Source organism: Chiloscyllium punctatum, chromosome 5 (genome assembly GCF_047496795.1).
Source record: "Chiloscyllium punctatum isolate Juve2018m chromosome 5, sChiPun1.3, whole genome shotgun sequence".
NCBI lineage: Eukaryota > Metazoa > Chordata > Chondrichthyes > Orectolobiformes > Hemiscylliidae > Chiloscyllium > Chiloscyllium punctatum.
The window spans coordinates 18,215,739-18,230,164 of record NC_092743.1 but is presented as its reverse complement, the minus strand read 5'-3'; the positions used below and the strand labels follow the sequence as shown (position 1 = coordinate 18,230,164).

At 42.6% G+C, this 14,426-nt stretch overlaps 1 protein-coding gene across 2 annotated transcripts in view; it reads left to right on the top strand.

Moving 5' to 3' along the window:
- rab31 (RAB31, member RAS oncogene family) overlaps window positions 1-14,426 on the top strand; it is an 84,031-nt gene that overhangs the window by 31,449 nt on the left and 38,156 nt on the right. Inside the window, exons 4-5 of one of the 2 annotated variants that reach the window (XM_072569848.1) lie at window positions 2,417-2,488; window positions 12,241-12,347. In XM_072569848.1, the coding sequence (XP_072425949.1) occupies window positions 2,417-2,488; window positions 12,241-12,347 (179 nt within the window). The remainder of the gene's footprint in view (window positions 1-2,416; window positions 2,489-12,240; window positions 12,348-14,426) is intronic. The other variant, XM_072569849.1, reaches the window with a different exon arrangement.

The window sequence follows — 14,426 nt, the reverse complement described above, 5'->3', positions numbered from 1 at the left end:
ACAGTGATTGCTTTTAACTGGTGAATTTATAATACCATTTCCCATGCTGGATTCAGAGGGCTGGATTCTGATTCCCTTATTCTGCGGGCTTTTCACTCCATGGCCAGGCCCGGGGCCTTCCCTTAATCTGTCGGATAGCTCTGTAGTTACTGACATCCAATAAATCTAAATGGAGCGAACATGCTATATCCTGGACGTCAGAGTCTCAGTGCTGTGGGCTGAGGGGAATAACAATCGACATTGGCAGAGGTGGTCCACTTTTGGAAGCTATTGGTAGTTTGCTTGCCTTCAAGTGACAGGCTTCGAGTCACACTCCTGGACTTGGAGCACACTTGAGATGAGTAGACAGAAGCCTGCCTGACCTCTCAGGTGAATGAGGAAGATCCTGCTGTACTCCAAGCAGGGACATTATCCCTGGCATTCTGTCAATGTTTGACCTTAATTAACAGGATTATCACAGTATTGTTGGCGACTGTTTGCTGTGTACAAATTGGCTGCTGTGTTTCCTCCATCACACTAGTGACTCTGTGTCAAAAAGCACTTCATTGGTCACAGAGCACTGTTTGGTGGTCATGGGTGCCATGAGATAATTACAAGTCTTACTTGAAATTAGTAAAGAACCAAACGATTTAAAGATCTGTTTACTAAAAACCAGTGCCCAGGTGCGGCAAGCACTTAAGAACCAAATGGTATGTTGCCCTTCCTTGCAAAAGGATTTGATTATAGGAGCAAGTATGTTTTACTGCAGCACAGGGGCCTTGGTGAGACCACACCTGGAATATTGTGTGCAATTTCGGTCTCCTTACCTCGGAAAAGAAGGAATGCCCTGGAAGGAATGCAGCAGATTTATTCCTGGGATGACAGGTTTGGTAGTAGGAGGACAGGTTAGGTTGACAGGGAGAAAGTGAGGACTGTAGATGCTGGAGATCAGAGTCGAGAGTGTGTCGCTGGGAAAGCACAGCAGGTCAGGCAGCATCTGAGGAGCAGGAGAATCGACGTTTCAGGCATAAACCCTTCATCAGGAATGAGTTTTGTGGGCCGGGGTTGTGAGATAAAGGGGAGGGGGGTGGGGTGGGTAGCTGAGAAAGCGATAGATGGATGAAGGTGGGGAAGAAGGTAATAGGTCAGAGGGGGGAGTGATGGACAGGTCTGGAGGGCGGTGCCGAGTTGGAGACTTGGGATTGGGATAATATGGGGGGAGGGGAAAAGGGGAAGCTGTTGAAATCCACATTTATCCTTTTGAGATTGTAGAGTCCCAAGGCGGAATATGAGGCGTTCTTCCTCCAGGTGTCAGGTGGTAACGGTTTGGTGGTGGAGGAGGCCCAGGACCTGTATGCCTTTGATGGAGTGGGAGGGAGAGTTGGAGTGTTCAGCCATGGGGCAGTGGGGTTGGTGGGTGCGGATGTTCCAGAGATCTGCAAGAAGGTGTCCTGTCTCCCCAATGTAGAGGTGACCACACCGGGTGCAGTGGATACAGTAGATGACATTGGTAGAAGTACAGATAAATTTCTGATGGATATGGAAGGATGCCTAGGGGCCTTGGACAGAGCTGAAGGGTGAGGTGGGGGCTCAGGTTTTGCCCTTCCTGTGGTGGCAGGGAAAGGTGCCAGGAGTGGAGTGTGGGCTGGTGGTGGGTGTGGACCTGACGAGAGAGCCACGGAGGGAATGGTCTTTCTGGAACGCTGTTAGGAGTGGGGGGGGAAATATATCTTTGGTGGTGGGGTCTATTTGGAGGTGGTAGAGGATGACGCAATGTATGTGGAGTTTGGTGGGGTGGAAGGTGAGGACTAGGGGGGTTCCATCCTTGTTGCTTTGGGAGGGATGGGTTTCAAGAGTGGTTAGGTTAGGTTGACTGGGCCTGTATTCACTAGTGTTTGGAAGAACGCGAGGTGATCTCATTGAAATTCTGACAGGGCTCGACAGAGTAAATGCAGAATAATGTTTCACATGGCTAAGGAGTCTAAACCAGGGGAGGATGCCATAAAAATATAGGGTAACCATTTCTGTCTGAGGTGCAAGGAGAAATTTCTTAACTCGGAGGGTGAGGGGTCCAGTGGAATTCTCTACTACCTAACACAATGGAGGGCAAATCAGGGGATATATTTAAGAAAGAAACATAACGTAAGGGCATCAAGGGTTATACAAAAAGAGTACGAGTCTTGCGTTGATATAATGGATCAACCACAATGGTTTTGAATGCCAGGGTAGGCTCAATGGGCTAAATGGCCTAACCTTGCTCCTATTTTCTCTGGTTTCTGATTTTTAAACTTCAGAATATTATTTTTAATGAACTAAATTTTCTGCATAGAATCAAGCTGGCCAGAAGGCTATCCATTATAATGTAACCATATATTCATTTTGAAAATGTAGACGTCCCACAGTTTGTCTAATTTGTTTTGTCTTTTGTTCCTCACAGTTTCACTCACTGGCTCCAATGTATTATCGTGGGTCTGCTGCAGCTGTTATAGTTTACGATATCACAAATGAGGTAAACTGCTATAATGTCCAGTTCTTTAGTTCAAATTCCTTGTCAACCAGTTTTGGGATAAGAAATGATTGGAATTTCATCTGGAACAGCAGAGCACATTTCACTGTGTTTTCATGAGAGAATTAAATCTAACTGAGTTACTCGTCAGAATTACTGTGGGAGACAGTGTTCAGCTGGAGTTTAAATCTTCACTCATTTTCTTGTAGCTGCATCGAAAAGCATCTGCACAATTAGGTTTAGCATAACTTGTGCTCAACTAAATGGGTAGCATGGTGGCTCAGTGATTAGCACTGCTACCCCCACAGTACAGGCACCTGGCTTTGATTCCAGCCTTGGCTGGAGTTTGTGTGGAGTTTGCATGTTCTCCTCGTGTCTGTGTGGGTTTTCTCTCTCAGTCCAAAAATGTGTAGGTTAGGTGGATTGGCCATGCTAAATTGTTTTTAGTGTACAGGGATGTACAGAATAGGGAGATTAGCCTTGGGAAATGCAGAGTCTAGGTGGATGCTCTTCAGAGGGTCAATGCAGACTCGATAGGCTGAATGGCCTCTATCTGCACTGTAGGGATTCCATGATTCTAAAGGATAAATTGGAAAATACCTGCAGGTTATCCCAGGCCATGTGTTGGCCAACTGGCTAAACCTGGCTGGTCTTTTCTTCATGCTGATTACTTGAGCTGGAAGAATGTCAACTCTGAGCTGCTCAGGTCTTGCATTCATTCAGTTGCTTAAGGACCACATTTTGGCTTTTTTGCAAGAGAACAATTGCAGACATCTTTTTATAACCCCGTCTGCTGCCTATTTGACAAGGCTTATTACTAGGTACAGCATGAACAGCCATCAACGCCTGAAGGTTTAGTGAGGAGCAATTCAGCTCTTTCTGAGTTCTGTGGATTTTCAGAGAATGTAGAACAACGCAGCACAGGATCAGGCTCTTCGGCCCATCATGTCTGTGCTGACCATTAGCCCATTCTAAACTAATCCCATCTGCCTGCACATGGTCTCTCTCTGTCTCTGTCTTTCTCTTTCGCTCTCTCTCTATCTGTCTCTGTCTCTCTCTGTTTCTCTCTCTCTCTCTCTCTCTCTCTCTCTACTTGTTAGCATGTCTGTCTGAATGCCTCATTAACATTGCTATTGTATTTGCCTCTACCACCTCTCCTGGCAGTGTGTTCCAGGTACTGACCACCCTCTGCATAGAACAACTTTCCTTTAAGCCTTCCCCCTCTCATCCTAAACTTGTGCCCCCTAGTATTTGACATTTCCACTCTGGGAGAAAGACTCTAACTCTACATCCTATCCATGCATCTCATAACTTTATTTACAAATTACTCCTCAGCCTCTGACACCCATATGAAAACAATCAAAGTTTGTCCAACCTCTCTCTCTAGCTAATACACTTCAATCTAGACAACTTCCTGGTCCTGCGCCCTCTCAAAACTCTCCAAGTCCTTCCTGTAGTGTTGGGACCAGAACTGCACCTCTGTTCTAACTCCGGCCTGGACAAAGTCTGATGCAGCATGACTTGCCAACTTCCATACTGAGTGCCCCAAGTTCTGAAGGCAATCTGTACACCTTCTTTACAACCTTCTCCACTTGTGTTGCCACTTTCAGAGATCTATTGACTTGGACTCCCAAGATCATTCTGTATATTAATGTTCTTAAGGATCCTGCCATTTACTCTATACTTTGCTCTTCATTTGACTTCCCAAAATGCATCACCTCACAGTTGTCCAGATTAAACTCCATCTGCCAGCTGACCTATATCCTGCTGTATCTTTTGGTAACCATGCTCACTATTCACAGTTCGACCAATCTGCATTTTGTTTGCAAGATTACAAATCCAATGACTTACATTATAATCCAAATAAATTCTAAATATTACAAATCACAGGGGTCCCCAGCACTGATTGTTGCAGAGCACTGCTGATCACAGACCTCAGGTTGAAAAACACCCCTCCGTAACTCTGTCTTCTATGACCAAGCCAAGTTTGTATCCAACTTGCCAACTCAATGTAGATTCCTGTGACTTAATCTTCTGGACCAGCCTACCATGAGGGATCTTGTTGAATGCTTTAGTACAACCCATATAAATAACATCCGTTGCCCTACCGTCATCAATAATCTTCATTACTTCCTCAAAAAACTCAATCACGGTGGCTCACAGTGCCAGGGACCCGGGTTCAATTCCACCCTTAGGTGACTGCCTGTGTGGAGTTTGCACATTCTCCCCATGTCTGTGTGGGTTTCTTCCCACAGTCCAAAGATGTGCAGGTTAAGTGGACTGGCCATGCTAAATTGCCCATAATGTTCAGGAATGTGTAGGTTACGCGGATTAGCAATGGGACATGCAGGATTACAGGAATAGGGTAGGGGGGTGAGTTTGAGTGGGATGCTCTTCGGCGAGTCGTGTGTGGACCTGTTGGGCAGAATGACCTGTTTCTACACTGTGTGGATTCTATGAAATTTGCGAGACAAGACCTCCCCCACATAAAGCCATATTGACTATCCTTAATAAGGCAATTTTTCTCCAAGTGTGAGTAAATCCTGTTTCTAAGAATTTTCTCCAATAATTTCCCTACTTATGATTTCCTAAATTATTCATCTGCCCCTCCTTAAACAAAGGAACAACATTGGCTATTCTCCAGTCTTCTGGGACCTCACCTGTGGCTAAAGAGGATACTAAGATCTCTATAAAGGGCGCAGCAACCTCCACCCTTGTCTCCCTCAGTATCATGGATAGATCCCTGGGAACCCATCTACCCTAATCTTTTCAAGACACCCAATACCTCTTCCTCCTTAATGTCGACATGCCCCAAAATATCAATATATCCCTTCCTAATCTTACCATCATCCATGTCCTTCACTTTAGTAAATACACATGTAATGTACTCATTAACTCCCTCAATTCTCTACTGCACTTTGATCATCTAGCCAGGTCTTTCCCCAACACAAGTAACAGTATGGCCCCTTCCCCAGTTGGACTATCTGCACATTGTTTCAAAGACCTTCCTGGATGTACTTATCAAATTCAGACAATTAGAGACCATGCCCATGATCCTCCATCACCATGCCTGTGAATGTCCTGCCCCAACAACGGGAAAGATCCATCAGAGCACTGGAGATGCTTAGCATTGATCCCAGGCCCCATGATGTTTTATGGTATCGTGTCAAATGCAGGCTAACACCAATGCCCACTCAACTGAAGAACTTGTAGTCCGCTATGTTAAATGCTACTGCAAGAACTGAATGAGGGGAGAACAGGAAACTTTAGTGTGAGGCAGCAAGTGTGACTGAGTGGAAGCACTGACTGAGATGAGTTCTGAAGGACATATCTGCTTTGGGGCAGCTAGTGAGAGAACCAGTGTGAGGGAAAACAAACTTGAATTCTAATCACCAACCTATCTATCCCAAATGCATTGAACAAAAACAGTATTAATAAAACTGATAAATGAAACCAAAATAAAACAAGTTGGTCTGACACATAACTTCTTTAATCGCCATGGAAGGTTGTGAAAATGTGTCTTGACATTAATGCTGCTGTGTGAAGGGGCAAATTTCCTCATAGTATTTTCGCTTTGGTTTTAGAATGGTGTCAGGATAATGAAGAACTCCAATAGGAATTTTTTTCAATAAGTTTTACTTTGTTACAGCATGTTTTGATCTCTGGCAGTCCCAGATACCAGTCAGATGCTCCTGTTGGTTTGGAACTATGATTGATGCCAAATCAATTCACAGCAGATAATTTTTAAAAAATCATAAGGGACCTTCTTAGAATTATCATGTTACTGAATATGAGTCATTAGCAAATGTAAGCAAGTGGAATGGGATTCTCTTGTAATGTTGTGTACTTCCAGTGAAATGCAGTCAGTATTAATCACTTTGCATTGATTGTTCTGTGGCTACTTGTATGGTATTTCAGGCTAACTGCTGTCTCTGGTATCTGCTTAATGGAATAGAAGAGACAGAAGTTTTCATAGAATGCTGATGTGTCTACTAAAATGTGTTGAGTAATCCCAAAGCTCCCAGAACACGAAGTGCACAGTTCAGTGCAGAGATCAACCAGAGAAAGAGAGAGAGAGAGCAGAGGTTTGTGAGTTTGATCCCTAGTCTGTACTGACGTAATTCATATTGCATATGTAAGCATCAGGAAGAGAGGATTGGTTAGTTCAGTGGGATGGATAGCTGGTTTGTAATACAGAGTGATGCCAATAGGTTGGGTTTAATTCCTACACTGACTATGGTCACCATGGAATACTTTACGCATAAAAATATCTTTATATACACAGAGAACTGAACTGCTTTAGTGACTATGTATGTATAGAAAGATATTTTACGAATAAAGTATATTTTTGAAATAAAAAAGGGGAGAGTCCTTCATAATGAACCACTGTCTGTAGTCTTTCTGCTGAAGTTAAATGAAGGTCTATTCAGTTATCAGACACTCCCAATGCCTCAAATATATGTAAATATAATTCTGCACACGTAAGAAATGCCTTTGGTTTGTTTGTTGGACAGAGTCAAACTCCAATATTTGTTTGCTCCTCTGTCTGCTATTCTATAGAACTGAACTGATCTAGTGACTGTAGAGAAGCTTATAAAGGAACAAACAAACATTGGAGTTTGACTCTGTCCAACAAACAAACCAAAGGCATTTCTTACTTGTGCAGAATTATATTTACATATATTTGAGGGATTGGGAGTGTCTGATAACTGAATAGGCCTTCATTTAACTTCAGCAGAAAGACCTCAGACAGTGGTTCATTATGAAGGACCCTCCCTTTTTTTAATTTCAAAAATATACTCTATTCACTAAAAATCTAATATATATGTGCGTGTATATATATAGTCACAAATGCAGTTTGGTTTCTGCATATGAAGAAAACAAGTAATTCTCCTTGTCAACCTTTCCCCTCTCCAAAGGCATGGTGATTCTCAGGTTAAATCACTATCGGTTATCTTTTCCTATTGACGGAGCAGTCCATTAACATTATGATGACTTGATTAGTATTGGAAAAGTAATACGGTTGCTATCTTTCAAACTAACAGAAACATCACATGATTTGAAATAAAAGCAGTGATTCTTTAAAAGACACTTGTGCTGTTTGAGGTTGTGAAGATATCATGGGACTTATTCTTCACTGGTAATTTACTGGCATCCATTGTGCACAAGCAGACTTCTGTGAAGTTCCCCATTAGCTTATTAACATTGTTTTTATTTAATCCAATGAAAATGTACCGTTAAAGAGAGAGCTTCTGTCCAACAGTGTTGTTTTCTGTTTAACATGTTGGAGAGTTGGAAGGGTTAATAATTTAACTGATCCGAATAACTACGACTGCTCAGGGAGCAAATGCCTTTCTGAGATAAACAGGAAAACACCAAGATGCCAAAACAAATGAGTGGGATAGCATTGACTGTGAATAATTAACATATCTCTTCAGTAGCGAGTGTATTAAACATGGGCAGAGTGTGATAAACATGATATAGAGTGAATATTGAATGAGGTAAGTTCTTCAAAAGACCTAAGGAAAGAAGTATCCCCAAAGTTGGTTGCTGGGAATATCTTTGAAGTAAACAACTTTATACAAAAGGGAGGGTTTAAATGGATTCATGACCAGTAACATTGTGAGATCTTACTGAGATGTGCATCTTCTGCAGTAGGCAAATGGGTATATGTAAGAGCATAGTATTTTTTAACATTATTTGGAAAACTTGAAGAAATTTGAAACTGAGAGTGATTCTATGCAGTTATAGGTTGATCTCTTTAAAGTGTAACCATACACTGTTGCAACCAATCATAATGGGTGGCATGGTGGCTCAGTGGTTAGCACTGCTGCCTTGCAGTGCTGTGAGGACCTTGGTTCAATTCCAGCCTTGGATGACTGTCTCTGTGGAGTTTGCACATTCTCTCTGTGTCCAAAGATGTGCAGATTAGGTGAATTAGCCATACTAAATTGCCCATAATGTTCAGGCATGTGCTGATTAGGTGCATTGGTCAGGGATAAATGTAGAGTAATAGGGTAGGGAATGAGTTTGGGTGGGGCAGTCTTCAGAGAGTCAGTGAGGAATTTTTGGGCTGAAGGACCTGTTCCCACACTGTAGGGATTCTATGAATGTTGAAGTTGTCAGCATCGTCCAGTTCCTAATACCTTGCAATATGACTTGTATTCTCTGAATTTCCACTGAATTGAAATAATAAAGTGGAATTAAACATCATGAAACACACTTCATGTATCTGATCACATTTAGTGCAGCAAATACTGTTGGGCTGAGCATTTCATTGGAATGGCTCCCCACTTGATTTTTCTCCAACTGTCAACCCTGACTGCCAATGTTGGAGTGAAAATTTAAACCACTGTCATTGTAGGAATTGGTTGGAGTATTGCCCTGTGCATTTTGGTTCGTGTTTTTCTGTTAGGGCTGCGTTGTACATCTTACACATTCTGATGTTGGTTTCTGTAGCCTGCATTTTCTCATCAAACTCTTGTGTGCAGTTTGTGCCAATAATAGTCTTGGTGCAGCTCTATAAGTGGGGAGAATAGCTTTAAGTTCAGGTAGTTATTCTACAATGTGATGGTTGCATTCTTGTGTAACTTTGCATTATAGAAAAACCACGCTACAGGAACAGCGCTTAAATCGTTGGTGATGTAATCGCATTACAGCCAACATATGTTTTAAAAGTTCGCACTTTAGAATTAGTGTCTCCAATTCATCAATCATGTTACAGCGAATTTGCATTAACAATATATACGTTATAGCAGAACAACCTATATTCCCATTGTACTAAGTGGCGTGGATGAGTTGAATTTTTAAAAGTTGGTTTTCAGAGTGAAGCAGATGGTAGTAACTATGTGCAGTGCTGCCCATTATGCACTGAGGTCTGACTATACAGCTTAGTTAGTTAGACCAGAAAAGCCTGAGGAGATTTGGTTTTGCTGGATCTAGTTTATCCAGGCTGCAGTTGCCTAAGTTCAGGAGATGTCAGTCAGTGCTATCTTGTATTGTGCCTACAACAGCGTGAGCGACATTCGTTGATGCAGTGCTTCTTCACCGGCCAATCCATCTAATCTGACTGTGGGAGAAAACCAGACCACCTAGAAGCAACCCACACAGACAGTCACTCAAGGCTGGAATTGAACCTGGTTTCCTTGCGCTGAGAGACAGCTGTGCGAATCACTGTTCCACATTGCTGCCCTTAAAACAAGCTTCCAGAGACAAGAGTTCAAATCCCACCATAGCACCTGCGGAGTTTAAATTTAATTAATTATTGAATTAAATGCTAAATGTCATTAGCCATGTTTGTGAAATTAGCAGCTTGTCAGAAAAAAAAAATTGGTTTTCAAATCCCCCTGTAAGGTTTCCTTAACAAAAAAGAAATGAAAAAAAAACAGAAAATGCCATAAATTTTCAGCAGGTCGAGCAGCATCTGTGTAAACAGAAAAAAAAATTAAACATTTCAGGTCAAGAGCAGTCCTCAGAACCCGGGCCTGGAAGGCTAACTCTATTTCTCCTGGACATGTCTCAGAAGGATGTTACTGGGACTGGAGGGTTTTAGTTATGAGGGGAGGCTGAGACTTTTTTCATTGGAGCATAGGAGGTTATGGGGTGGGCAACCATGTGGAGGTTTATAAAATTGTGAAGGGCATAGATGTAAGGTGAAGAGCAAAGATCTTTTCCGTACGATGGAGGTGTTCAAACCTCGGGGACATATTTGTACGGTGAGAGGAGAAAGATTTAAAAGGGACCTGAGGGACAACTTTTTCACACAGAGGGTGGTGTGTGTATGGAATGAGCTGCCAGAGGAAGTGGTAGAGGCTGGTACAGTTACAGCATTTAAGAAGCAACTGGATGATTTGAAAGGTTTAGAGAGAGATGGGCAGGTACAGGCAAATGGTTCTAGTTTAATTTGGGAAACCTGGTCAGTGTGGTCAAGAAAGGTTTGTTTCCGTGCTGTTTACACACATCTGCTACCCTTGGTAGTAGAGCTCACTGGATTTGGAAGGTGCTGTTGAAGCTGATTATCTGCTGTTTGGTTATATTTTCTATACTTGTCAATTATTTGTTGCGTTTTCCATTGTGAATTGGATAATATAGGTCTGACAGGGATGGAATTACAGGAAAAATATAGTTGCATCACTGAAAAGAAATGGCTCAAGCATGGAGCAAATGATAATAGTGTGGCTTCAACCAGTTCCTGGTGGCCTACATCTTTACTTTGCCCACATGCCTAGTCAGTGAAGTATTCCTTCAGCTATACATGACCAGTTACCTGTCTCGAATGGTCCTATGGCCCTTTGCAGATGATAGGCAGTCGACTGATGTGATTACCTCAACAATATCTTCCATTGCTGTAGATCTCCTGTCAAACGGCTTGAGGCTCTTTCAGAACATTGTGAGAAACACTGCGAGCTGCATATCCTCTGCTCTGTTTCCGAGTTGTAGGAAACTCTATTTCTACGAGCAGTTCTCATATCCAGTGAGGAAGAGCAACAATTGGCATTGAGCACAAGGTGAAAAGGGAAAATGTAGAGATTTCGAGGCTGAAAAGAGGGTTTCTGTTCTGAACTGAAAAGCGTGGTGCTGGAAAAGCGCAGCAGGCCAGGCAGCATCCGAGGAGCAGGATGCTGCTCCTCGGATGCTGCCTGGCCTGCTGCGCTTTTCCAGCACCACCTTTTCAACTCTGGTCTCCAGCATCTGCAGTCCTCACTTTCTCCTTGTGTTCTGAAATGTAAACATTCAAGAAGGAGTTACTTAATTATAGTTCTTAGGGCTGAAAGGATCAAAAGGTGTGGGGAGAAAGCAGGAACAGGGCATTGAGTTGAATGATCAGGCGTGATCATATTGAATGGCAGAGCAAACTTTGAAGGGCTGAATGGCCTACTCCTGTTCTTATTTTCTATGTTTCTATGTAGTTCTTGCAATTACGGATAGGTAATCAGTACTTGTCAAACCAGCATCACTCTCATCTCATGAACAAAGAATAAAAGAAGTTGTATGAGTTTGGTTCAAGTAAACTGGTAGTAAAACACAATTTTGATGCAAATCTATTACTCAGCACCCTGTGACAGCGTTTACAGGAACAAACTGAATGAAAAATGTCTAACAGCAGGCTTTTCAGTTTCCATTTCTGTCTGCACTTACCATGGGTCAGGGCAAATATTTTTTGCTTAAATGTTCACATGTGACATTCCTGAGGTTGAGATGGTCATGAAGCACAGCTCCAGGCACCCAAACATATCGTCAGATCTCATCCAGTGCCTGGGCCACCACGAAGTAGTCTGTCTATCTGTCGCTGTCTTGGAATGTGTCCGCTGCAGATCAGAAGCTCGCTCTGGCTCAGAGTAAAAGCCACTTGTGAAAGAGCTGATTCACTCTGATGCATGGAAACCTTTGTTAGCTAACTGTAAAGTACCACCAAGGACAGAGTTTTCCTGACTGAAAGAATCAATACGAACGTCAAGGGAAGTCTGAGTGTGGGGGCTGGGGTTGGGAGGGGGAGAGAGAGAGAGTGAGAGAGAGATAAACATCACTTTCAGAAAGTCCAGATGCAGGTCTTGTTGTTTACCTGAATCTGAAGGAAGAGCGGTCACAGAATGAGCATTCGTTGCTGGGAGTAATCAGTAGCATTGTCTCACTAGGAAGCAGTACATGGTGATAGAGAGTAAACAACATTCATGAAGCCAAATCTTTGGGCTGCAAGAAAAGGATGTCTGTTTTTATTGGAGCTATGACCCTGTTCACTGTGTTTTTCCCCTAAGGAATCCTTCTACACTTTGAAGAAGTGGGTAAAGGAATTGAAGGAGCATGGGCCTGAAAATATTGTGGTGGCAATTGCTGGAAACAAATGTGACCTTTCTGATATGAGGTTGGTGTTTGTATATGATTATGTCTTCAATCTGTATGAAAGGGATGTGACTCTTCCCACCAAAACATATGTAATGCTGCAAAGTTCTGAAGAAAGGTCACTGGATCCGAAACACTAACTCTGCTTTCTCTCCACAGACCTTCCCAGATCTGCTGAGTTTCTCTGGCAATTTATGTTTTTGTTACACTGTAAAGGGTTGTTCTCTTGTTTGCAAATTAATGCCAGGGTTATCGATGTGATCAATGACATGAAGAACTGAGTTTGACTGATGGAAACTGTTGTGATTGTGGTGAGATCAGCTAGGTGGAAGTCAGACAATATAAGTTCCCTGATTGGACCAGACTAACAGCCCCAATCAGGGAGCCCTGGATGAGAGATAAAAACAGGAGTGTCACACATCCTGTTATATCTGAGAGCTGGCTCTGAGGGCGTTGGATCAGTGTCAAGGACTCCCCATGTGGAAATAAAGGGTGACTTGGTGACGGGCTACTGACCTCTGTGGAGTTATTTCAGAAGCACTTTTCACTGATTCAGTTTAATAACAAATATGAACATACAAACAATGTGCAGACCATTCAGCTCCTTGAATCTGCTCCATCTTTTAATAAGATCATGGCTGATCTGATTGCAACCTCAACTCCACCTGCTGCCCCACCCCGATAATTTTCCAGCTCCTTGCTTGACAAGAACCTATCTTCCATGTCTTAAAAACATTCAAGGACTCTGATTAGATTAGATTACTTACAGTGTGGAAACAGACACTTCGGCCCAACAAGTCCACACTGCCCCGCCGAAGCGCAACCCACCCATACCCCTACATTTACCCCTTACCTAACACTACGGGCAACTTAGCATGGCCAATTCACCTGACCTGCACATTTTTGGACTGTGGGAGGAAACCAGAGCACCCGGAGGAAACCCACGCAGACACGGGGAGAACGTGCAAACTCCACACAGTCAGTCGCCTGAGGCGGGAATTGAACCCAGGTCTCTGGCACTGTGAGACAACAGTGCTAACCACTGTGCCACCATGCCACCCACCAATGCCTTTCAGAAAAACAGCTCCAAAGACTCACCACCCTTGGAGACAAAATTTCCCATCATCTCTGATTGCAATAGGTGACCCCTAGTTTTTGGTCTTTCTTTCAGAGGATCCAACCTATTAAAACCCCTCCGGATCTATATTTTTCAATTGAGTTGCCTGATACTCTGCTAGCAGTTACAGGCCAAGCCTGTCTATCATAAGATAACCCAGATATTAGTTAAACTTTCTCTGAAATTATTCCACCATATTTTCAACACATCCTTGGTGAAAGAAAGAGACCAATACTGCACACAGTATTTCAGACATGGTGTCACCTGTGCTCTGTGTAACTGAAGCATAATCTCTGTACCTTTTTATTTAACTCCTTTCGTGATAAATGATAACGTTCTATTAGCTTTCTTAATTACTTCCTATACCTGCACACTGACCTTTTATGATTCGTGTACAAGGATGTATCCCCTAAATCTCCGAGGTCTGCACTCTGTCATCATTTAAATAATATGCTTCTTTTTGTTCTTCCTGTCAAAATGGACAATTACATTTGCCCACAGTACTAGACATTTGTCACTTGGATGACCAATATATCTGATTTAACCTCTTTGTGGCCTCGTCAGAACTTACCTCGTTCCTACCCATCTTTCTGTCATCAGGCAATTTAAATACCATATCTTCAGCCCTTTCTCTTAAGTAATTTCTATAAATTATAAAAATTGGGATCCTAACACTGTTCCCTGTGATATACTACTTATGGGAAAGACCCATTTATTCCTACTCTCTGCTTCCTGTTAACCAGTCAAACTTTTATTCATGCCAATATGTTACCCTGTACACCATCAGCTTTTATTTTCCTCAATAACTTCTGATGTGGCACCTGATCAGGTGCCCTCCAGAAAGTGAAGTGTAGTGCATTTACTGGCTCCCCTTTATCCACAGCACATGTTACTTCCTCAAAGCACACTGATTGTTTAAACAAGATTTCCCTTTCACAAAACCATGTTGTCTCTGCCTTATTACATCAAAATTATCTCAATACC